At 50.8% G+C, this 17,257-nt stretch overlaps 1 protein-coding gene and 1 non-coding gene across 8 annotated transcripts; one reads left to right on the top strand and one right to left on the bottom strand.

Moving 5' to 3' along the window:
* Positions 1-683: 683 nt before the first annotated feature.
* CARD19 (caspase recruitment domain family member 19) lies at positions 684-16,261 on the top strand. Of its 7 annotated transcripts, XM_060410838.1 has the most exons (9): positions 684-867; positions 3,223-3,537; positions 7,238-7,356; positions 9,661-9,765; positions 12,115-12,257; positions 13,997-14,150; positions 15,357-15,416; positions 15,661-15,732; positions 15,997-16,261. In XM_060410838.1, the coding sequence occupies exons 4-9, from the start codon at positions 9,723-9,725 to the stop codon at positions 16,110-16,112; spliced, it is 588 nt and encodes a 195-aa protein (XP_060266821.1). In that variant the 5' UTR covers positions 684-867; positions 3,223-3,537; positions 7,238-7,356; positions 9,661-9,722; the 3' UTR covers positions 16,113-16,261. The 7 variants fall into 7 exon arrangements, with proteins under 7 accessions (XP_060266821.1, XP_060266823.1, XP_060266824.1 ...); XM_060410840.1 differs by lacking the exon at positions 15,357-15,416; XM_060410841.1 differs by lacking the exon at positions 15,357-15,416 and having other exon boundaries at positions 13,997-14,154.
* On the bottom strand, positions 9,643-9,769 carry LOC114113404 (small nucleolar RNA SNORA27). Its single transcript, XR_003588440.1, has one exon. It is a non-coding gene; the product is annotated as a small nucleolar RNA SNORA27 (small nucleolar RNA).
* Positions 16,262-17,257: the final 996 nt, after the last annotated feature.

Genomic DNA, 17,257 nt, shown 5'->3' with positions numbered 1-17,257 from the left:
GCTAGTGGTTGGGGGAGTGGGGGACGGCGCGGAAAGCAGAAGCACCGCTGACTGTGCTGCGAAGAGCTCAACCATGTCTACAGTCTGGCCGGCCCGCCAGGCCAAGACAGGGCGGGACCAGAGCAGACCCAAGGTGGAGCCAGGACTGGGAGAAGAGCGTGGGCTACAAACGAAGTTGAGCCAGAGTTGGGGTGAGGCTCGAGTGAGAGGAGGGGCTCAGGACGGCTCAGCGACGTAGCTAGCGCCGAGGGGGCGGAGCTAGAGCGGTGGCGGTGTTTAGAGTCAGGATCCGGCGGTGATTTAGCCCAGAGCAGCGGGGGCGGAGCTCAGTGAGGGGCGGAGCTGAGGGCACCTCCTGTGGGCGGGAGTCAGGCTCAAGGCTTTCGGAGGCCCGGTAACTAATGAGGACCGAGCGAGGGGCGGGGTTCAGGGTTGTGGTCGCGACCTAGTTAAGGTCTGCAAGGGTGGGGCTCAGGGAGGGCTGGGTTTAGAGCCCTAGCGTCGACAAAGACTAGACCCTGGATTCCCGGAAGGGCGGACCCAGCGAGGGGCGGGGCTAAGGGCTCAGCGGCGTCCGTCGCCCACGCGTTAGGAAGCTGGACTGTAGGGAAGACTGGGGGTTTTAGCCCCTGCCGCAGCGCCGCCGACGCCATGGGCGGGGCCTAGCGGGAAGGGGCGGGCTCAGTGAGGGCGGGGTTAAAGCTTAGCCGAGAGGATACCAGGGGCGGGGCCCACCGGGAAAAAGCGGGCCAGAGCTGGAGGCGGTCAACCCGGCCCACGGGCAACGCGCGGACAACCACACGGGCTCACAGCGGCAGGGGGACGGGTCGGGTCGGCCGAATGCACGGTGTGCCGCCGCCATGACAGGTGAGCGCGGTCCGGGGTCGTGCCTGCCATGCGGAGACAGGCACGCGGCTACGGTGGCGCGTAGGATCCGAGTGTCCCGATGCCACTCCTCGCTGCGACGGCGAGTGACCTTGCCCATGACTGCGTGCCCTGTCGACAGGACGACGGCAGAGCGGCGCGCCGGCCCAGGGCTGGGTTCTATGGGGGCGAGGCCAGGCCAGGTCTAGGAGGGTGCTTGGGGGCGGCGGCCATGGACAACCTCTGGAGAGTTGTGGTGGGCAAAGCCACGTCATGCCCTGGAGGCTTCTGAGCGTTAGGGGCCGAGCCTTGGCGTGTTCTGTGCTGTGAGGCCAGGTCAAGCCGTGGAAGGCTCTAGTGGGCGGGGACCAGGTCTTGGGTGATTCCAGGAGGGCAGGGGCCAACGTATGTCTGCAGGTGGGGAACTGCCGGTGTGAGGATCTGTGGCCTGGCACTGGGAGGTGAAAATAAAATTGGTGGTAAGGAATAATCTCTGGGGTTCTACTGTGCTTCTATCAGGAGATATAGAAACTCCTGACAGAAGGCTGTGTCTTCTATTAGGGGTCCCCTGAGGAGTCTGCCCAACAGGTGGTGCCTTCCTGGGCAGTGTGTGGTACCTGTGGGACTCTGGTATCTCCCAGGCTGCACCCCTTGTCCAGGGACAGGCCCGAGGGAATCTTGCACACAGACTCTGTTTCCCAAGGCCTTGTGCCCCATCTGGACTGCCCCAGCCCTTCCAGCTTTTTTTTCCCCCCAGAATGCAGTCCCCAGCCCAGCCATCCTCCAGGGGCCTCTCTTGAATGGGGACCGCCCACCACCTTCCTGATCCTGAGCAGAGTGACCCTACTCTGTGGACCTTTCCCTGTTAGGAGAAGCTCCATGAGAGTTACAGGCTGATGAGAGTCCATGCCAGTGTAATCAGGGAGTGTGGTGGCTTCCAGAAGCCATACCTTATTTCAGGGAATGCTTCTGAGGTAAAAGTCACCTAGGGTGACCCACAGGGTCTGGGAGGCCCCTGAAGTCCCCATTCTCTCCATAGCTGTCACTGGAGTCCCAGCCTAAGTCCCGCATACAAGAAAGATTTGATGGGCAGGAACCTGGTGATTTCCAGGACACCAGTGTACCAGCCTAAGCCAGAAGAGACCCCTGGTACTACTCACTCCCCTGTCGTTTCTCTGAACTGTTTTTAATCTGTGGCTGCTATTTCTGAGTAAAGTTGATCCTCTGACCTAGGGTGTCAAATGTGATGGTTTCAAATACGTGGATTTTTTTCAATGCATACATACTACTACCTGACCTGAGGTTGGCTGAATTCTCAGATGCAAAATTATGGATACGGAGGACTGACTGTAAAGTAATGTGTGGATTTTTGACTCCTCAGGGTCTGTCTCCCAACCCCCTACTGTTCAAAGGTCTATTGTACCTACTGTGCATCTGGCCCTGCATCAGGTCCTTGCTACTCAGGCCTGCTGTATGGGGAAATATGGAATATCTCTGTGTGTGAATGAGGAAACAAAGACTCAGCTTGGGCAGGTGCCCTAGACTGCTGGGACAGTCAGTGGTGGATCCAGGACTAGACCTTCGCATGCCCACCAGTCCCCCTTCTCCCTGCTGTCTCAGTGTCCTGGGCCTCTAGAGACCTCTTCCCTCAGAGCCCTTCATTTTGGGGATGGGGAACTAGGGCCCAGAGAGTACAGGCCTGGGAGGGCCAAATGAACAGGCCTGCAAGGTTGTAGGTCCCAAGTTCCTGGCTTACTGTCTCCATGCACCAATAGCAACCTGTCTCATTCTGGGGCCTTTACGAAGGGTCGCAGAGTGAGCGTGTGGAGCCCGATGCATCTGTGCAGGGCCCACACTGACCAAGTATCACTGTAGCAATTACTGTTGCTGCAGAACCAGCCCCTTCCTTGTGGTGTGCTGGGGAGTGGGCTTCGCAGCTCCATGCCTGGTTGGACACTGGAACAGGAGGGGATTCTGGGAGATTCAGTTTGGGAGGGGAGGTTGAGGCCCAAGCATCTGGACTTTGTTGGGGGTGGTGGTGGGTGGGGAACTCAGGAAAGTCTCTTGAGGGGAGGACAGTGAGTGTGAGTTAGCCAGGTGGAAACCGTAGGGAGAGGTGTTCTGGTCCCTGGGAATCTGAGGCAGAATGCTGCAGTTGGGCGTTGCTGTGCAGGCTTGGCTCAGGGGCTGGGAGACCTGGTCAGGGCAAGTGAGGCCAGCTCCCACAGGGCCTCCAGTGCCAGGTCAGGCTAACAGGTTGGCCAGCCTAACCATGCTTGTGGTGCCAGTAGGGCAAGGTGATGGGGGAGGAGGACTTCTGTGGTCACACAGTGGATAAGAATCCACCTGCCGATGCAGGGGACACGGGTTTGAACTTTGATCTGGGAGGATTCAACATGCCACGGAGCTTCTAAGCCCGTGCACCGCAACTACTGAGCCTGTGCTCTGGAGCCCGTGAGCCTCAACTACTGAGCCCGTGTGCCGCAGCTGCTGAGTCCACCTGCCCTAGAGCCCGCATGCTGCAACTGCTGAGCCTGTGTGCCTAGAGCCTGTATTCTGTGACAAGAGAAGCCACTACACAGAAGAGTAGCCCCTGCTTGCCACAACTACAGAAAGCCTGCATGCAGCAGTGAAGACCCAGCGCAACCAAAGGAAAAAACAACGATGGGGGAGGTAGGGCTTAGCAAAGGTTGCTGGCGAAGGTCTGGTGAGTTTTTATGCCAGAGCATTCCTCTTCCTCCTTCCTGTAAAACCTATCTGGGACTGTCACTTGGGACCACACTGGTTTCCTTTCTTGTGCTTTGTTATGCCTGTGAATGGCCGCCCGGGTGTGGTTTGTGTGCACAGCTCACAACGGCCACAGGAAGCACAGGGCACGGCAGAGCCCAGAGCTGTGGTCCCCAGGCTATGCCATTATGCCAAGTGACTCACAGCTCCAGCCAGTGGAGGCACCCTTGGCTAGCAGCCTGCAGGGTGGGAAGAGCCACTGCAGAAGTGCTGGTCACTGTCCACTGACAGCCCTTGCCCTGCTCCTTGGACCTATGTCCATTCATTCCCAACCTCTTTAGTGAGTGCTTAGTGTGTGCCAGCCCTATGCACAGTGTACACACTGGCAGCACTGGGCAGGACAGCCCATGGTTTGGTCAGAAGCAGACATGATGCAACTAAATTGCATGATTAATTAGTAGATTGATCAGAGAGGCGGAAATGGGCCCCAACACTGTGCTGGGTCCTGAACTCAATCCATCACTCTCCAGCTGATTAAGGTCTTAAGCAGGTACCTTATCTACTTATTGTGCCTCAGTTTCTCCTTCTGAAAATGAGGGTAGTGGTCATGCTTGTGTAGCAGAGCTGATGGAAGAATGATGATGCACAGAGCTCCCAGAATGCCCAAGCATGGGTCCCAGTCCATGAACTATGGCCAATATTATTAACTCTTTAATCAGAGAGGCTACAGGTGATGAAGCCGGGTGGCCAGGAGGGTCCTGCCACATGCTGGTGACAGATGTCTCTGCATCCCTGTCCATGGCTTCTTTACCATGTTGGAGCTGCTGACAAGTCTGTCTTCAAAATATACTTTCAGAGACTGGGAGAATCAAAAGTTAGAAATTCTCATTCTAGGGGGAATAGACCATCCAGGAGGAGGTAGCATCAGGAGAGAGAGGTGAGAAGGTAAACAGTCTATTGAGTTGGGCCCATGGAAGAAATCGGGAGGAGGCCCCACTTGTTCCAACTCAGTGACCCTGTTTTTTAAAAATCAACTTGATTGAGGTATTGTTTACTTATAAATACACTCATTTTTAGTGAAAAAATTCTCTTAAGTTTTGACAAACGTATATACTCATGGAACAACTGGTCCAGGCCAAATCAAGATAGAATGTTTCTGTCACCCTCCAAAAAATCCTTCATGCTCCTTTCCAGTGAATACCACCCAATCCAAGAATCCATCTCCTTTCTGTGACTGTTGTTTTCATCTTTAAAATTCAACAGTGGAGGGTTTCCCTGGTTGCTTAGTGGTAAAGAATCTTCCTGTCAATGCAGGAGACATGGGTTTTATCCCAGATTTGGGAAGATCCCACACACTGCAGAGCAGCTCAGCCCTTGTGCCACAACTGTTGAACCTGTGCTCTAGAGCCTGGGAGCTGCAACAGCTGAGCCCTGTGCACCCTAAAGCCCATGCTCTGCAACAGGAGAAGCTATTGCAGTGAGAAACCTGTGCACCGCAACTAGAGAGTCGCCCCTGCTCACCGCAACTGGAGGAAAGCCCGCACAGCAATGAAGACCTAGCACAGCCAAAAATAAAGTAGATAAAATTTTAAAAGAAAAAAAAATTCAACAATGGAATTTCCAAATAGTGTTTCTTATTAATTACTAGAATTTATTTTTGGAGCATTTTTAGTTTATAGACAATCGAGCAGATAGCACAGAGGGCTCCCCCCACCCTATTTCCTCTATTATTAATATCTTGCATTTGTATGGTTGTTACCTTAATAAGCCAATAGTGATACAGTATTATTAATTTCAGTTACTAACTAAAGTCCATATTAATATGATGGTTCATTCCTGTGTTGTACACTGTATGAGTTTTTTGAAAAATTCATGATGTCCTGTATCCGCTATTACAGTATCATACAAGAAGTTTTACTGGGTTAAACATCTTCTGTGCTCCACCTATTTATCCCTCCCTCTTCCATAACCCTTGGCAACCACTGATCTTTTTACTGTCTCCATTGTTTTGCATTTTCTAAAATATATGCTTGGGATCATATAGTATATAGCCTTTTCAAATTGGCTTCTTTAACCTTTAACAAATGCATTTGTTTCCTCAATGTCTTTTTGTAACTTCGTAGGTCTTTTTTATCACTGGGTTATATTCCATTGTAACTTATTAAACTGAACCGCAGTTTCATATATTATCCACTTACCTTGATATGTATTTTATTGTTCAGTCGCTGAGTCATGGCTGACTGCAAGCTTGCTCAGGCTCCTCTGTCCTCAGCTGTCTCCTGGAGTTTGCTCAGATTCATGTCCATTTATATGTATATGTGTGGTAAAATACACAGAACATAAAATTTACCATTTTAACCATTTCATTGGGATTAAATACATCCACAGTGCTGTGAAACTGTGCATTTCAAGAACTTTTTCATCACCCCAAAGAGAAACTGTACTCATTAAACAAAAACTCCCCTTTCACCCCTACCTGCAGCTCCTGTTAATCACTATGGTACTTTCTCTGTTTTAGAATTTGCTTATTCTAGATAGTTCATATAGTGGAATAATACATTTGTCCTTTTGTATGGGCTTCCCTGGTGGCTCAAATGGTAAGGCGTCTGCCTGCAATGCTGGAGACCTGGGATTGATCCCTGGGTCAGGAAGATCCCCTGGAGAAGGAAATGGCAACCCACTCCGCTATTCTTGCCTGGAAATTCCCATGGACGGAGGAGCTGGTGGGTTACAGTCCATGGGGTCGCAAAGAGTCGGACATGACTGAGCAACTAAGATAACACTTCACTTCATTTGTCCTTTTGTGTCTAATTTATTTCACTTAGCATATTGTTTTCATGGTTCATCCATGTTTTTAAACCCATGTATTAGAATTCCGTTCCTTCTTAAGATTGTATAGTATTCCATTGTATGTATACCATATTTTGTCTATCTGTTCATCTGTCTGTGGACACTTGGGTTGTTTTTACCTTTGGGCTTTTGTGAATAAACGCTACTCTGAACTTGACATGCACATATCTATTTGAGTCTCTGCTTTGAATTCTTTTGAGTGTATACCCAGGAATGGAATTGTGGATGTATTTAACTTTTTGAGGAATAGCCATACCCTTTTCCATAGTAGCTGCACCGTTTTACCTGCCCACCAGGAGTGCATGAGAGTTCCAGTTTCTCATCCTCGTATTCATATTCCCTCTCTCCAATATTTATTTTACCCTAATGAGTATGAAATGGTATCTCATTGTATTTTGACTTGCTTTTTGCTAATGACTAGTGATGTTGAGCATCTTTTCATGTACTTAGCAGTCATTTGTCCACTTTTGGAAAAATACCTGTTCAAGTATTTTGTTCATCATTGTATTGGTTATTTTGTAGGATTTTTTGTTGTGTTGAGTTATAGGAGTTCTTTTTATATTCTCTCTCTTTCTATATATATTAATCCCTAATCAGATATATGCTTTGCAAATATTTTCTCCCATTCTATGGATTGTCTTTTCACTCTTTTTTTTTCCTCAAAATAGGGTTAATTTCTGGACTGTCTAGTCTATTACATTGGTCTGTATGTCAGTACCACAGTTTTGATTCCTGTAGCTTTGTAGTAAATTTTGAAATGAGGAAGTATGAATCATCCACTTTGTTCTTTTTTCAGGATTGTTTTGGCTGTACAAGTCCCTTGAGATCCCATATGAACATTAGGATGAAAAAAAGACGAAAAAAGATTTACTGCAGTTTGGATAGGGGTTACATTGAATTCCTGGATCACTTTGGGTAATATTGTCATCTTCACAATATTAAGTCTTCCAAACCATGGACATGGAACGTCTTTCCATTTATTTGTATCTTTTAGCATTTCTTTGAGTAGTGTTTTGTAGATCAGTGTACAAGTCTTCCATCTCCTTGGTTAAATTTATTTCTAAGTGTTTTATTCCTTTTTTAAGTTTTTTTTTAAGAGTTCAGCTTTTTATTGAATATGTTACTGAAGAGGTTTAGTCAAAAAGACCAAAGCCCATGTCATCATTAGACTTTTCAGATTCTTATTTCTTTGCCTCTGCTTTCTTCTCCTCAGCTAGGGCAGCAGTGGCGAAGAGGATTGGACCTACTGCTGGTGCCACGCCAGCTGCTAGGGGCAGACCCTCCAGCCCCCCATGTGGCAGATGAGGCTCCCGATGTTGACACTGGCCTGGCCAGAAAGGGTCAACACTTATAGGGCTGCTTTAAGGAGGGCGCTGATTTTGTTGTTGTTGGCTGCACTGGGTCTTCATGGCTGCATGTGGGCCTTCTCAATATGTTGTTGTTGTTGAGTTGCTAAGTCATGTCCAACTCTTTTCGACCTCATGGACTGTAGCACGCCAAGCTCCCCTGTCCTCCGTTCTCTCCCAGAGTTTGCTCAAATCCATGTGCATTGAGTCAATGATCCTGTCTAACCATCTCATCCTCTGCCAGCCCTTTCTCCTTTGCCTTCAGTCTTTCTCAGCATCAGTACCTTTTCCAGTGAGTCAGCTCTTTGTGTCAGGTGGGCAAAGTATTGGAGCTTAAGCATCAGTCCTTCCAATGAACTTTCAGGGTTTATTTCCTTTAGGATTGGCTGATTTAATCTCCTCGCAGTCCAAGGAACTCTCAAGAGTCTTCTCCAGTACCGAATTTGAAAACATCAGATCAACACTTAGCCTTCTTTATGGTCCAATTCTCACATCCATACATGACTGCTGGAACAACCATAGCTTTACCTAGGCGGACCTTTGTTGGCAAATGATGTCTCTGCTTTTTAATATGCTGTCTAGGTTTCTCATAGGAGACGGCAGTGGCAACCCACTCCAGTACTCTTGCCTGGAAAATCCCATAGATGAAGGAACCTGGTGGACTGCAGTCCATGGGGTCGCTAAGAGTCAGACACGACTGAGCAACTTCACTTTCACTTTTCACTTTCATGCATTGGAGAAGGAAATGGCAACCCACTCCAGTGTTCTTGCCTGGAGAATCTCAGGGACGAGGGAGCCTGGTGGGCTGCCGTCTGTGGGGTCGCACAGAGTCAGACACGACTGAAGCGACTTAGCAGCAGCAGGTTTCTCATAGCTATTCTTCCAGGGAGTAAGGATTTTTAAATTTCACGGCTACAGTCACCATCCGCAGTGATTTTAGAGCTCAAGAAGGTTAACTCTGTCATTGCTCCCACTTTTTCCCCCTTCTGTTTGCTGTGAAGTGATGGACCAGGATGCCATGATCTTAGTTTTTTGAATGTTGAGTTTCAAGCCAGCTTTTTCACTCTCCTCTTTCACCCTCATCAAGAGGCTCTTTAGTTCCTCGTTCACTGTCTGCCACTAGAGTGGTATTATTTTCATATCTGAGGTTGTTGATATCTCTCCCAGCAATCTTGATTCCAGCTTGTGATTCATCCAGCCCAGTATTTTACATTATGTACTCTGCATTTAAGTTAAATAAGGGTTACAATGTACAGCCTTGTCGCACTCCTTTCCGTTGTGAACCAGTCAGTTGTTCTATGTCCTGTTTTAATTGCTGTTTTTTAACTGACATACAGGTTTCTCAGGAGACAGGTAAAGTGGTCTGATCTTCCCATTTCTTTTAAGAATTTTCCACAGTGTGTTGTGATCCACACAGTCAAACGCTTTAGCATAGTCAATGAAGCAGAAGTAGATGTTTTTCTGGAATTCCCTTGCTTTCTCTGTGAGCCAGTGAATGTTGACAATTTGATCTCTGATTGCTCTGCTTTTTTCTAAACCCAGCTTGTACATCTGAAAGTTCTCAGTTCACCTACTGCTGAAGCCTAGCTTCAAGGATTTTGAGCGTAACCGTGCCAGCATGTGGAATGAGCGCAATAGTACAGTAGATTACATGTTCTTTGGCCTTGCTCTTCTTTCGGATTGAATTGCAGTCTGACCTTTTCCAGTCCCGTGGTCACTGCTGAGTTTTCCAAATTTGCTGACATATTGAATGCAGCACTTTAAAATCCTTTAGGATTTGAAATAGCTCAGCTGGACGTCTGTCACCTCCACTAGCTTTGTTTGTAGTAATGCATCTTCTTTTTTTTTTCTTTTACAATGTTTCCTCTGACAGATTACAAGACAAACACCCAATTTGCCTGAGTTTTAAAAGGTTATTTCCTTTGCCCCATTTGAATGACCAATAAAGACAGAAGTCCAATTGGCAGAGTGAAAGGAGGTGTGTAGTAATGCTTCTTAAGACCCACTTGACTTCACACTCCACGATGTCTGGCTCTAGATGAGTGACCATACCATCGTGATTATCTGGGTCATTAAAACCTTTTTTGTATAGTTCTTCTGTGTATTCTTGCCACTTCTTCTTAATCTCTTCTGCTTCTGTTAGGTCCTTGTACCGTTTCTGTCCCTTATCGTGTCCATCTTTGCATGAAATGCTCCCTTGATATCTCCAGTTTTCTTGAAGAAATCTCTAGTCTTCCCATTCCATTTGTTTTCCTCTATTACTTTGCACTGTTCATTTAAGAAGTCCGTCTTATCTCTCCTTGCTCTTCTCTGGCACCCTGCATTTCGCTTCTCTTCTTTCCTCAGCTATTTGTAAGGTCTCCTCAGACAACCACTTCGCCTTCTTGCATTTCTTTTCTCGATGCATATTTCTCAACACTTTTATTTCTGACACTTTTGGTTGCCAAATGTATGGGGGGTTTTCCTCTGTCAAGCAACTTCCCAGTTCTTTGGTGGACACCAACTGGGTGTCCTATAAATTTAACTCAATTCTTACACCATCCATCTGGAGAGTGTCTGTCAGACCCCATAGGTTCACTTTAGACTCAGTCCCACAAGATTGCCCCCACTTGAAATGCCAGTCACCGGTCCAGGCTGCCACCTGTGCTTCTAACTGACTGGCTATAAATCAGAGTTCCCCTGACTGTCATTTGCTAGAGCAGTTCACAGAACTCAAGAAAACATTATTCACAGTTTGTTTCAAGGATACAAGTGAACATCCAGGTGGAAGAGATGCATAGGGCAAAACACGTGAGAAGGGGCATGGAGCTTCCGTGCTCCTCCCAGGCACCTCCAAGCATTTAGTAACTGGGAGGTGCTCCACACCCCGCTTTGATGGGGGGAAGGTTATGGAGGCTTCCTTAGGTAGGCATGAGCTTCCCTGGTGGCTCAGCTAGTAAAGAATCTGCCTGCAATGCGGGAGACCTGGGTTCTATCCCTGGGTTGGGAAGATCCCCTGGAGAAAGGAAAGACTACCCACTCCAGTATCCTGGTCTGGAGAATTCCATGGACTGCATAGTCCATGGGGTTGCGAAGAGTCGGACACGACTGAGTGAATATATCTTACTGTAAATCACAGTATCACAAACCTATTCTGTCAATCTGTGTCTTTTGACTAGAGAGTTTAATCCATTTACATTTAATTACTGATAAGGGACAACTTGTTTTTACCTTTTTGCTGTCTGTTTTCTGTATGTCTTGTAGCTTCTTTGTCCTTCATTTATTCCATTACTTCCTTTTGTGTTGATTTTCTGTAGTAACACATTTTGATGTCCTTTTGTGTATAGTCCATAGACATTTTCTTTGTGGTTACCAGGGGTTATGTTTAATATTCTAAAGTTACAGCTATCTAATTTGGATTCATACCAGCTTAACTTCAGTCACATACAGAAACTCCTCCTATACAGCTGTGCCTGCCTGCACACCAACCCCCCCATCCCCTGGGTCCACCAGGAAAGAGGACAAGCTGCCTCACATAGATAAGGTGGTGCACTTGTTCAGGTAGCTAGGGCTGCAGGCACTTGGGACCCTCCCTCAGAGATTCTTTGCCATCTGCCCACCAACTTCTCCCCATCCACTCCCTGCCTTTAAAGGCTTATCATTCTAAGGGACATTCTTAATGGGAAAGATAGTGTGACAGTGATGTTTTAATGATGATTCTGAAAGAAAAAAGACAAAAGGAAAAGCATTTCCCAGCCTCCTGGGTAGCAGGCATGTTGGTCTGCTGTTTGGGGCAGCTTCCCAAGGCCTTGCAGATACTATGTCCGGTGGCCATGCCAGCTAAAAGTGGCCAGGCCACTCTAAACCCTGTGCTTCTGTCTGTGTGTCTCCTGTCCCCATGACAACAGTGGCTGTAGGAGCTTTGGAGTTGGGCCTTCTCTGTGCTGCTGTGTCCTTCCTCAGGCTGCTATTTCCAGAGAGCACTGGGGGACCCCGCAGACAGCAGACTCTTCACCCTCCTGAGTTTTTTGGTGATAAGCTCTCAGGCATAGAAGAGAGGAAGAGCCGGAGGCTCTGCTCTGCTTTTGAGCTCTGTACCTTTATCACTGCACCCACCCACCCCACTGTTTTGCAAGGGGATTGGCATGACATGGGGGAATCCTGGGCTGTGCATGAGTTGGGATGTCAGCAGTTGTCCAGATGCTTACAGCTGGTACACCTCTTGGTGGGCACGGGACCTTCCTGTGCGGAGTCCCGGCCGTGGCTGTGTCATGGTGTGTGGGACTCGACACCCCCTCCTTGGGCTGTGCTGGCTCATGTCCTTCTGTGTTCTCTGCTTCTGTTTCAGAGCAGACCTACTGTGATCGCCTAGTCCAGGACACTCCTTTCCTCACCAGCCTCGGACGCCTGAGTGAGCAGCAGGTGGACAGGATCATCCTCCAGCTAAACCGCTACTATCCCCAGATCCTCAGCAACAAGGACGCGGAAAAGGTGCCAATGAACTTGAGGCTGCTCTCCCATCCCTTCCTCTCTGGGCTGGGAGAAGCCAGGGGCAGGACAGCTTGGAGGTGAAAACTTATCTCCTTGGGGTGACCTTGGGCCTAGAACATCATTTTTTTGAGCTTTAGTCTCTTTAGATGTCATCAGAACTTCAGGCCCCTTTCAGAAATGCTGGAGGATCACAGCAGATGTGTGACAACATGAGACAGACCTGGGAGGGGGAACGGGGGTGTACCAGGGTTGGAGGGGAGCAAGGATGCCAGATTCACTCTACCTAGTGCCGCAGAACTCTTCACTCAGCATCTTCCAAAAGTTCAAAACGGGCAATCGTTTTGGGTGTGATCTGGCCCGTCCTGTTCGGGGGCGTTGGGTGAGAGTGGGTGCTCCTTGCGCACCCCACCCGCTTCTCTGGCTCCCCTGTGGCACTGGGGGTGGGTGCCAGAGACTAGCTGGGGCTCTGGGGCACATGGCCTGCCTCCCGGCCGGGTGACAGAGCGAGCCCTTTTCCTCTTGGGGCCACATGCAGGGCTCTCTGGAGGGTTGGGGCCTCTCCAGGGGACAGATGATATTGATCCTCAACAGAGCTAGAATCCACCCACACCCTGCTACTGGCTCAGATGCTTGTTGTGTTATAAAAGTAGTCCAGTAAGTTAAAAAGTAGGGGCTCAATTTTCTGTCTTGTAATTTAAAAGTCGAATATGCATTCACTATTTAAAAAAAAAATTTGAAAAGCTTCAGATGTTCACATGAGAAAAAGGAAACTCCACACGCCCACGCCCACACCCACGCCCACGCCCACGGTTCCATTCCTCATAGGTACCCATGGTTTCTGCTGCACACCTGCTTTTGCTTTGCAGTTTCTGTCCTTTTGTGGGTCAACTCTAGTTTCTTGTAGAATGGTCCACCACCACCAGGTGGCAGCACCGGGCCATAGCCTCCATGTTCCGGGAGTCAGTGCGGGTACCCCGTCCATTGACCTTTACAACCACGTATTTCTCAATCAGACACATCGAAAAAGCCACCTGTTTTTTCTCCTTAACCCTTGATATATTTTTTAAAACTTGAATCACATTCCCGTAGACTATGAACTACAAGAAGTTATCATTTATGCCATTACCTTGAAGGGTCCCTATAATGATAGTATTGTGTGGGTTTATTATTATTTCCTTTTTTACACGTGGGAAAACCAAGTTAGCAAGCCGCTAAGTTTCCACACTTGGAATAATGTCACCACCACCTTTCTTGGTGACCTGTCTAGGCCTCCGATGGGAGTGCAAGGATTAGTGGCCGTATGGCACCCCACTCCGGTACTCTTGTCTGGAAAATCCCATGGACAGAGGAGCCTGGTGGGCTGCAGTCCATGGGGTCGCTAGGAGTCGGACACGACCGAGCGACTTCACTTTCACTTTTCACTTTCATGCATTGGAGAAGGAAATGGCAACCCACTCCAGTGTTCTTGCCTGGAGAATCCCAGGGACGGGGGAGCCTGGTGGGCTGCCGTCTGTGGGGTCGCACAGAGTCAGACACGACTGAAGCGACTCAGCAGCAGCAGCAGCAGGAGCACAGTCTTGGGCACTGCATGGGAGTGGTTGAGTCTTTGGTAGCAATTGCTACCTCCCCATGGGTGTTCCAGCCACGAAGGTGGCATCACAGCCATTGAGAAGGCTGGGGCTGGGGGGGTGAGTCCAGAGTCCTCCAGCCTGAACTCTCTGTGCCCCTTCCTCCTCCAGTTCCGGAACCCCAAGGTGTCTCTGCGAGTGCGTCTCTGCGACCTCTTGGGCCACCTGCAGCGGAGCGGTGAGCGGGATTGCCAGGAGTTCTACCGGGCCCTGTACATCCACGCCCAGCCCCTGCACAGCTGCTTGCCTAGCCGGCACGCCCTGCGTAAGTGCGTGTCCCCCCTGGCCTTGGCATCTCCTTGTTCAGCCCTTCGCCAGAGACAACCCTCTGGTTGTGTCTTGTGTGTCCCTCAGAGAGTGGAGAGAGTATTTCAGACAACACAGATATCTGTCTCCAAGGCTCCCTGTCCCTGTCTCCCCATGTCACTGTGTGTGTCTGTCTACTTCTCTCTGCCTCCCTTTTTCTTGCGCTATTTATTTCTTACACGAAAGTATCTTGTGCGTGTGGTCCTGCCCTTTCCTCTATAATCTAATGAACCTGGGAATCCTTACCCTTCTGATCAGAACTAGCGCCTAGCTGTAGGCCATACCAGTCTTGAATGAACTGCCTCCCACGACAGAGGTTGTATCTACTTTCACCCAGGTAGATCCTCATGGTGTGGATGTTTCTGCACAACAGTCTCTGGCACAGATGGCTGGTCCAGGACAGTGTGTTTGGGTTTAGAAGGGCCAGCCCATGGCCCAGGAGGCTTGAGAGGGATCCTCTGAGCTGCCAGGATGGGTACAGGGAAGGCGCAGGTAGGAATGGCAGCTCAGTCTTCAGGCCTCTGCAGCCAGGTCCCCAGGGGGAGTGGCTACTGTCCCTCAATCCTCACATGAAATGCTGGGGGCCGTGAGGGAAGAGGTGGCTCACCTCAGGCTACTCAGCTGGACCAGGGCCCCCAAGGACGGGCTGGCAGGCCTGGGCCCTGAGCTGCGGCATGGAACTGTCCTGTCACCCAAGCTCTCAGGACCACACAGCCCTGCCTGGAGTCAGGGACCTTCCAGGGTGCTCTCGGGGTTATCAAGGAGCTGGTTGGTTGGGGAGCCCCAGAGGGGTCTGGGGAAAGAGAAAGGGCGCCCTGCCCTCACTCAGCACCATCAGACTTGGGACAGAAAGGTGTTTGCACTGTTGGGTGCCTTGTGGTTGCCAGGGAACAATGAAATCCCCATCCCATGGTCCTCAAGTTCCCATGAAGGGGACAAAAGGAGAAGACCCCAGACTGTGCAGGGGTCCTTGCCTAGTGCTGACTGCTCCCCTCCCCGCACCGCCCCAGACACAGCCTGGAGGGCTCAGCACCCACACAACCCAAGGGGCCTGGGTGGTCTGCGGGGAGGGGCCTTGGCAGCCCCCTTGGTTTCTCGATGGCAGGCGACCACCTTACTCTCCAGCTCCCCCATGACTAACCACGCCCTGTGATTTTGTTTCCAGAGAACTCAGATTGCACAGAGCTAGACTCGGGCACCGCAAGCTGTGAGCTCAGTGACAGGGGTAACCGCCTCCCACATCCCTTTTCTCTGTCCCCTGACCCAGGGCTCCACCTCTGTCTCGGGGGCTTCTCATTCCAATTGGGTTCCGGTCCTGGCTGCCCATTGGACAGACCCACTTAGGGTGCTCGCTAGGGGTATCCCTGCCTGGCTGACCCTAGCACAGGGTGTGAGCCTGTCCTCAAGGCCTCCGGACCCCTCCCCACCCTTCAGGGCTCGGGGAGCTGCTCACGCGCATTTCTCCCCAGGACCTGTGGCCTTCCTGACCTGCCTCGGCCTGGCCGCAGGCCTGGCGCTCCTCATCTACTGCTGCCCTCCAGGTGGGTGCTGCCGGGCCAGGCCTCGGCCAGCCCTCCCCACGCCCTGGGGCTGAGCCCTGCCAGATGGACGGGGGCCTGCACCTGAGGCCCCCCCTGTGGCCCAGCGCGGCATGCCTGCCTTCACTTCCCTGCCATGCTGACCGTGCCCAGGTCCTGGGTGGGAGCAGCGCATGGGGACCCACATCACTCGGGTGTGGGCTGTGATGCTGCAAGGATGAGAGAAGGTGCCTTCTTGAGGAGTTCTGAGACCCCCTTGTCTTCCAGACCCCAAGGTGCTTCCAGGGGCCCGGCGTGTCCTGGGCTTCTCCCCGGTCATCATTGACAGGCACGCCAGCCGCTTCCTGCTGGCCTTTCTCACAGATGACCTGAGGGGCCTCTGACCGACCCCAGCCCTGCCCGCCTGCGTGTTTGCTCTCCAGGGGCTTTCTTCTTTCCTAAGTGTTTATTTCTTGCTATTTATAATTTGTGTAATAAGCACTTTGCCTTCATTGTACAGAGGTGTTCAACAATATTAAATGTTTGAGTCTCATCCCTTCTGTTAGGAGTGTTTTCTAGATGATTCCAATTCAAGACATGACAGTGTCTCTAGCTAAGGTTGATCCTGTGGGTTCTTCACTTCTGAGTCCAACCCAAGACCCAGGTCCTGCTCAGGCTGCCTTCCCAGACTCCTCTGGGCCTGGGTCTCACCCCTGCATGTGGACTACCCACCTCAAATGTCCCCGGCTGTCCCCCAGTGCCCACTTCCAGATGGAACCCTGCCGCATGTCCTGTCCCTTCCTTCTGGGGCCTCCTTCCACTGCTGCTCTCCAGAACTCCCTACCTTGAGCCCTTCTTGCCATCCCTTCCCTGGAGCACTGTTGGTCCCGATACCGGCCCCCGCCCATCTGCTCTCTGTCCCAGTCCTTAGCCGCGGGCCCGGAGGATGGACAGGCAGGCCCTCTGGACTCCTCTGTTACCCTCCCTCGGCTCACAGGGCCGCCAGGGCCAAAGGCGGAGCACCGAGCCCTCTTGGATGTGTACACTCGTCCTTCTGTGTTCTCAGGGAAGTTTCCATGACAAGATCCGGAGCCTGAGGCGAGGAGGTGAGACAGATGGGTTCAAGCTCCCTGGCTGAGGGGACAGGCCCTTGCCCCCAAGGCAGTTACAGGGCTTGGCTCAGAACAAGGGGCTTGCGTGTGGTCAGACCCCAGGCTGTTGGTGGAGGGCCACAGAGGGCACCAGCCAAATGCCTTGTGATGCTCAATGCTTGCGTGTGTTGCCTTGACTCCTCCCAGCAGCCCCAGAAGGCGGGGGCTGCTGCCCTTGCTCTCCTGATGAAGAAGCTGAGACTGAAAGGAGAGGTCACTGAGCCAAGAAAGGACAACCCGGCACATGAGGGGCTCGACCACCAATTCGTTCCCTTCCTATGACATGTCCCAGGGAGATACCCCCAATCAGCCCTCTTGTCTCTGTCTAGTCACCAGAGCCAACACCCAGTTCCCGGGCCCTGTGCGGCTCCTCAGACTCCACTATCTGGGAGATGGAG

This window comes from Ovis aries, chromosome 2, assembly GCF_016772045.2.
Source record: "Ovis aries strain OAR_USU_Benz2616 breed Rambouillet chromosome 2, ARS-UI_Ramb_v3.0, whole genome shotgun sequence".
Taxonomy (NCBI): Eukaryota; Metazoa; Chordata; class Mammalia; order Artiodactyla; family Bovidae; genus Ovis; species Ovis aries.
The sequence above is the reverse complement of the archived record's forward strand: the minus strand, read 5'-3'. Positions and strand labels throughout refer to the sequence as shown.